General features: G+C 47.2%; 1 protein-coding gene across 1 annotated transcript; it reads left to right on the top strand.

Annotated features, from left to right (window-relative positions):
• The first annotated feature begins 421 nt into the window (after positions 1 to 421).
• On the top strand, positions 422 to 2929 carry LOC150058866 (golgin subfamily A member 2-like). Its single transcript, XM_090338763.1, has one exon. It carries the CDS (start codon positions 509 to 511, stop codon positions 2927 to 2929), a length of 2421 nt encoding a protein of 806 aa, XP_090194889.1. The 5' UTR covers positions 422 to 508.
• The last annotated feature ends 4318 nt before the right edge of the window (positions 2930 to 7247 follow it).

Genomic DNA, 7247 nt, shown 5'->3' on the forward strand with positions numbered 1-7247 from the left:
TTAAGTGAGATAAGAGGAAAAGCAGTTAGTGATTGCTAACAAGTGAAAACACAAGGCAAAGTTGGAAGGCACCAGGAAAAGGACTGAAAATGGTGAACTGTCCCCTGCCTGCTTACCTCACCCAGTTCCTCAAGGGGAAGGGATCAGTAAACACAGATCTTAGGCCCCATCTACATGTGATAGAGAATGCCACATTGAATATAAACATGCATAAGCACCAAAGGATGAGCAAAGGATAAGTCTTGGCAACAGGCCTCCCTGGGACATCCTCCAGGCAAGTGGAAAGGAGGCCACGCCCTTGTCTAGCATTGTTCTCCCTGGCCAATGGGATGAGCGATCCTGGCCACACCCACATTCTCTGCCACCTTGTACTGCCCTGGAATTCTGTCTCTGGCTCACACCACAGCGAGCAGAGGTTGGAGGAGTAGTGCGTGGTGACTGATCAGAGACTATTTTGGAGAGAATCGTTGTAAAGTGCCCCCCACACCTTCCCTGTCCCACCCCTGCCATGTCTGAAAAGCAGAGGCAACAACAACTGGCCGCCGCCAAGAAAAAACTGCGGCAATATCGTGAAAGAAACAGCCTCGCGGGTCCTGCAGGAGCCAAGAAGAAACCACCTAAAAGCCACAGTAAACCGGAGACCACCACTGTGGGTAAGTCACCTGAAGAGGCCCGCAAAGGAGGCAGTGCTCCTGAGCCTGCAGACAACCCTCCCTTCCCTCTCTGTGTCCCTTCCCCTCCTGCTGAGACAATTCACACAGCACCAGTTGAACACCAGGGTGCTGACATTGGCCTGAACAGCATGGCCAACCTGGAGAGCCTGAAACACCTTTCTGAAAAGCTCACCAGCTTAGTGTCTGACACCACACTCAAGCCAGACAGGGAGAACATGCCATGTGCTGACCTCATGGACGATCTGGAAGGTCTGTATGAAGGGCTGGCAGAAGCCCTGGATATCTGCTGCAAGACAAACTTGCAGCTGGCCAAGAAGGTGAGGGTTTTGGAACAACAAAACGGAGAGTCTCTGAAGGAATTAGAGACAGAGAAGGAGTGCAGACAGAAGTTACTGGAGGAAAAGGAGGAGCTAAGGAAAGACCTGCAGCTCCATAAAGAAACCATTGAAAGTCTGGTATCCCAAAAGAACGATCTGTACACAGACCTGGCCCACCTGAGGCAGGCTGTGAACCACAAGTCAGGGGAGATGCAGGGTCTCACCACCAGCCTGCAGTCTTCCCAACTGAGAGTGGCAGAGCTAGAGGCTGTGCTGGCTGTCATCTCCAGCCAGCAGGAGGAGGAAAAGGAGCACATCAGGGGGCTGATAGGAGAGAGAGACAGCCTCAAGATGGAGCTGGGGAGAACCCACAAAAGCATGGAAGAACTACAGGAGTTCAACTCCAGACTGGAAGAACATCTCCAAATTGTCCTGCTGGAGAAAGCCAACTTGGAACATGGCATGGAGGAACTTCGAAAGAAGCTAGCACCATCAAACCTACTCCAAGTCCAGTGTTCATTTAGTCCTCAGGAGGGACAACAGGCCATTGAAGACAGGGAAGAACTGGAGGCCGAAGTGGGGACACTGAAGGAGGAGCTGGAGAAGGTAGCTGGACAGCTGCAGGCACAGCTGCAAGTCAATGAGACCTTAAGCCAACAACACCTCCAGCAGGAGGAGCAGCTGCTGGCCATAGAGCAGGCCTCCAGGATGTGCAAGGAGCAGGTGGAAGCCCACCTGGATCAACTGTTAGAGACCCTGGCACATAGTCAAAACAACATCAGAGCTGCTCTAGGAGAGAACCAGCACCTGAGGAGGCAGCTGGCTGAGCTGCAGGATGGCTTTGACCAGCTCAGCAGGAACAACCAGGAGCTGAGCAGCACCTTGCAGGCAGAGCAGAGCACCAAGGACCACCTGGCAAAGCAGCTGGAGCAGCTGCGGCAGGAGGTACTGCAGGGCAGGAGGGACATCCACACAGTGCACCAGAACTTGCAGCAGACCCAGGAGCAGCTCATCGCCACAAGGCAGCAGAACCAGCAGTTGCAGGCTCAGATGGGTCTGCTGGCTGTCCCTGGAGGCAGCCCAATAGAAGAGAACAGGGAGGGTGAGGCGGCCAGGCTCCCCCTCGCCATCCCAGAGAATGTTGAGAGCCGAGAAGACATGCTGGCCTTCTTTTCTGCGGCTCAGTCCTCGGCTGTTGCAGAGAAGGCCCAGCTGGGCCAGCAACTCCGACACCAGAAACTATGCTGCCAGTACCTGGCTCAACTGGCAGCCTTCAACCACACCAGGCCTGAGCAGGAGGGCCTGGCCCCACCCAGTGGGGGAGATTGTATTTCTCAGGAAATACAAGGCATTCTGCAGCACCTGGACAAGCTAAGTGGGCTCTTCAAGGAAGACCTTCAGGTGAAGGTATTTTTGAAGGAGCGCATGGAAGACCTGGAACTCCTCTTCATGCAGCTAGGGGGAGAGGTGGACAGCATGGGGGACGACACTGCTTTCTGTGCAGAGCAACTGCTGCTGCTGGAGAAGAGGCAGAGGGAGAAGGAGGAACACATCGCCCAGCTGGAGCAGCACTCGCAGTGCATGCTGCTGCAGCTGCAGGGTCTCCTTTGGGAGCTTGAGCAGGGCAAGGTCCAGGCAGCCTCTCAGAGCCCACCGGCGAAGCCCACGTCAGGCTCCAGGGAGCCCCTGGATTCTGAGTCTGCCTGTGAGGAGGAATTTGAAGAAGTAAACCTCAACACTGAGGAGGAGCCTGTGGGAAGAGGGACATGGGGGCCTTCACCCCGGGACAAGTCCCCCGTGCAGCGCATAGAGCCAGTGCTGCCTGACTTCAACCAAATGCGGAAGGAGGAGGAGGAAGAGGCAGGCTCGGGCAGCCACTGCATTCCTTTTTTCTACCGGCCTGCTAAGGATGACCATCTAGACATCCTGGCCATCTAAATGCGACATTGCTCAAGCAAACAGAAATGGGGCGAAGGCTCTGCCATTCCCCACATCCTGTCACCCCATCTCTCTCCACCCCTGACCCTTCACTCTCTCTCTGCCCTCTTCTTCCTATCGTTCCTTCCCATTTTCCTTTTTTTCAGTGCCTTAGCAAGATCTGACCCTGGCTTAACCTGTACAGACTCTGTGCCATCTTGGCAAAAACTGAAACAGACTTGCTTCACTTGTGTTGAAGGAGAAGGGCTGGGGTCACGGGGTGACTTTGCAGTGAGCACACTGCCTCTCTGGAGGGGTGGGCTTCGCTCCCTAGATCTGACACTCTGCCTAAGGTCTACTAGGCCATAGCATTTCATGGCCTATGTATAGGTGGGCTCACGGCCACGTGAGAGTTTATCCACCGGGGCAGTCCTGCATTCAATGGGGTGCAAATGTTTTTGCTCTTGGAAGTTGGGTAAGGCTGACACTGAAGGAGGGATCTTGCCCAGATCAGCTCCTGTCTTCTGTTTGTACCAGGAACAGGTTGCAGAGCAGGCTGTCCTCCTGGGGCTGCATCATATTGCATTCATCTTCGATAGTTTGCCCACAGCATTCTTTTAGGACCAGTGAAAACTGGGGAAGCAAGGGGAAGTACCTACAGGGAAGAGGATATAAAATATCAAAAGAAATGACTTTGCATAGGAGGGGCCCAGGGAAGGGTTATTAGAGGAGCAAATATTTACAAATTAACGGGCTTTTTGGAAGTTTGAATTAGTTATATCAGCATATTTCTTTTATTTTACATTTCATACTTATGGAGTTACACTGAGTTGCATGATAGTAGTAACAATTCAGTATTTTTCAAAGTCCACTGGATTTTAAGCAGCAGTAGGAGATTTTACTGCTTGTAATATAAAGTGTCACATTTGGGCTGGTAAGGTGAGGGAACATAGAAGTATAACAAAAAAAATAAAATGTTCTTAATAAAGGTGAAAATTAGATAAAAGTTTACTGCTTTTCTTTCCATTTTTTCAGTGATTGTATAATAAAACCTCTAAGTATTCTTTTTAGAAAAGGGTAAGTGCTGGGTCTGGTGGCTCACACCTGTAATTCTAGCTACTCAGGGGCCTGAGATCTGAGGATTGAGGTTCAAAACCAGTCTGATCACTAGTCTGTGAGACACTTAACTCCAATTAATCAGTAGAAAACTGGAAGTGGGGCTGTGGATCATACTGTAGAGTGGTAGTTTTGTGGTAAAAAAACCTCAGGGATAGCGCCTAGGCCCAGAGTTCAAGTCCCATGACCTACAAATAAAAGAAAGAAATGTGGGTATCAGGGGAAAGTTGAGGCCATATAATGGTTCATATCCCTGTGCCAAATGTTCTATACACATGAGATTTCATATGAAATCCCCTAGTCCTTTTCCTAAATTCTTAAAACCAACAGGTGAAGGGAAGTAAAGAATTCCACCCCCCAAGTGTGCCACTGTACCTACCACACGTTGAGTAAATTCTAATGAAGTTAGGTGTGCTGTGAAAGCATGAATTCTGCTTTCAAAGTATAAATTAGTCCCACAATTTATTTGACAATTTTGTATTTTTATGTAAACTAAAAGTCTTTATGTAGGTAGTGTAAATCTGTTGTGTTTTCCACATTATAGATTTAAAGGAGAAAATCCCAAGCCCAAAGGAGGTGCTGGAAACTTATCTGCGTCTCAGCATGAAAGACACATTTGCTTAGTAACTTTCTTCTGCGTACGTCTTGACTGAGTACAAAAATGGGACCTTAATGGGCCAGGCTGGGGCTGGAAAGATTGTGGGTGAGCCAGGATTTGTGATCAGAGTATTTGCAAGCTGAGTTCACATGGCCAAGGAGCAATAATCCTGTGATTCTCATATTTGGCAAGAAAAATTGGAAAATGAAAATGTCACCTCAATACAATCAGTAATTTAGAATTATGATTTAAAACTAAAACACTTCAATATGGTCACAATACTTTGGGGTCTTGACCCCTAAATTTGATTTGGAATGAGAAGTTAAACCATGCAGTTTCTTTGGCATGTGAAAATATTAGAGAAAGCTGGTCTTAAAATTATACACTTCAGAGAATATATTGATGTTAACAATGTAGCACATTCCCCACAAATCTTATGGTCAAGCTTAGATCAAGCTTGTTGACACTAAGTTGTGTCATTTTTTTCAAGTTCTTAATTTAATATTTGAAATTGTGTCTTTTACAAAAAGGCTAAGTATGGGCTGGGAGTTTGGCCTAGTGGTAGAGTGCTTGCCTAGCTTGCACAAAGACCCAGATTCAATTCCTTGGTACCACATACTTAGAAAAAGCCAGAAATGGTGCTGGGGCTTAAGTGGTACAGTTCTAGCCTTGAGAAAAATCCAAGGACAGTCCTCAGGCCCTAAGCTCAAACCCAGGACTGGCAAAAAAAAACAAAAAAACAAAAAGGCTAAGTATCAATGCACAGTGATAACTGTAATACTAACTAGGTAGATAACCAGAAGACTGTGGTTCAAAGACAGGGTCTGCAAAAGCAAGACACTATCTCAACCATAATTGATTCCAATGTGAAATCCCAGCTACAGGGGTTTTTTTCCCTGGTTATATCTTTAAAAGAAGCTTAAAAAAAAAAGATTCTGGATTGTGTGTCAAGTGGATGAAATCCTACCTAGCATCCATAGGATGCCGAAGTCGATCCCAAACACAAGGAAAATTGTAAAATAAGGGAAATGTTTTTCACTTTTAAAATATTTGAACAGTTGTAAGAAACAAGCATTGTGTATTTGTATGTATGTGTAACAGAAGGAGCAAGGAAGAAAAAACGGGGAAAGAGAAATAGAGGATAACTAGAATGAGAGAAATGTTGAACTTAAAAATGGTGAAAGCTGGGCATGGTGGATCAGACCTGTAATCCTAGTTACTCAGGAGGCTGAGATCTGAGGATCAAGGTTTAAAGCCAGCTTGGGCACAAAAGGACTGAGACTCTTATCTCCAATTAACCTCTAGAAAATGGGAAGTGGGGATTGGCTCAAGGGTAAGGCGGTAGCCTTGAGCTAAAGAGCTCAGGGGCAGCATCCAAACTGAGTTCAAGCCCCATGACCCACAAAAAAAAAAACGGTGAACCCCAATATGGTGTTATAAAAGATAGATTTGTATCTGAGGAACCTAACCGATCCTTGGTGCACTCTTTTTTCTTCTTTCTTTCTTTTGCCAGTTCTGAGCCTTGAACTTAGGTCCTGGGCACTGCCCTTGAGCTGTCTCAAGGTTAGAGCTCTACCACTGGAGCCACAGTACTTCTAGCTTTTTCTGTGTAGGTGATACCAAGGGATCAAGCCCAGGGCTTAGGGGTCCATGGGAGGCCACAGTAAGACCTTACCATCAAAACCAACTGAGCTAAACAATCGAATTTGAAGGTTTATGGATTTGGAAAAAATAAATTAAAAGACAAAAAAAAAAGAAACCAAAAACCAGAGCTCACACAGTGGTGCAAGCAGTGCCAATCATTTTCTTCTACCCCAGGGAAACAGTAAACATGAACTCCACACTGCCCACATAAGCTGTTCCACCCCACGGAACAGCCGTGACACCACATAAATGTAGGAAAGACACCTTGCTGCCATCCACAGTGGGTGACTTGGTCCCAAATTCCTCATGAGCAAGGAAAAAGGCAGCTGACTATTCCATGCCAGGTCCCAGCGCCTGTTTCCATCACTGCCACGTGTGGTTGTAACCTAACCTGCACAAAGTGGGTCTTCGTGGCCGTCACTGCCCAAGGAAGTTGTGTCTCCTGCCCACACTTCCCACGAGGGTCCTAGTGCACCAGTACATTGGGCAATTTCAGGCAGTGGCAAGGGCTACTCACCCCTGAGGGAGAGGGTGGACTGACAGCAGGCCTAAAAGTCATGGAGCTGATTGGGAAACAAACCATGCAGCAGAAGCATTGGTTTCCTCTGCACACAGCACCCACAGGGACTTTCTGTACTTCCCTTTATCCTGAGTCTCTGCCAGGACATCCAGCACCCCCAGCCGGTAATCTCAGGAGAGAGACAAAGCCCACTCTCCTACTAGGAGGGGAACTTATCTTAAAGGGGTACTTAGTGGGCAACAATTTATAACCCCCAAAATACAGAACAATGATTGCTTGAATACTCCTTTTGTGAGTGTGTGTGTGTGTGTGTGTGTGTGTATGTGTGTGTGATTATTTTGTTTTGCTCTGAGCTGCTTTTATTTTCCTGAGGTTTTATTGCTTTTTTTTTAATTTAATATTTTTAGTTGATTTTATTGTTCTCAGCTGCTTCTTTTACTTTTTTTTGTTTATTTGAGTTG

Source organism: Megascapheus bottae, chromosome 9 (assembly GCF_031878675.1).
Source record: "Megascapheus bottae isolate mThoBot1 chromosome 9, mThoBot2.hap1, whole genome shotgun sequence".
In the NCBI taxonomy this organism is placed as follows: Eukaryota; Metazoa; Chordata; class Mammalia; order Rodentia; family Geomyidae; genus Megascapheus; species Megascapheus bottae.

Excerpts from the sequence above, each read along its gene's own strand:
- LOC150058866 (XM_090338763.1), top strand. The coding sequence starts at position 509 with ATGTCTGAAAAGCAGAGGCAACAACAACTGGCCGCCGCCAAGAAAAAA.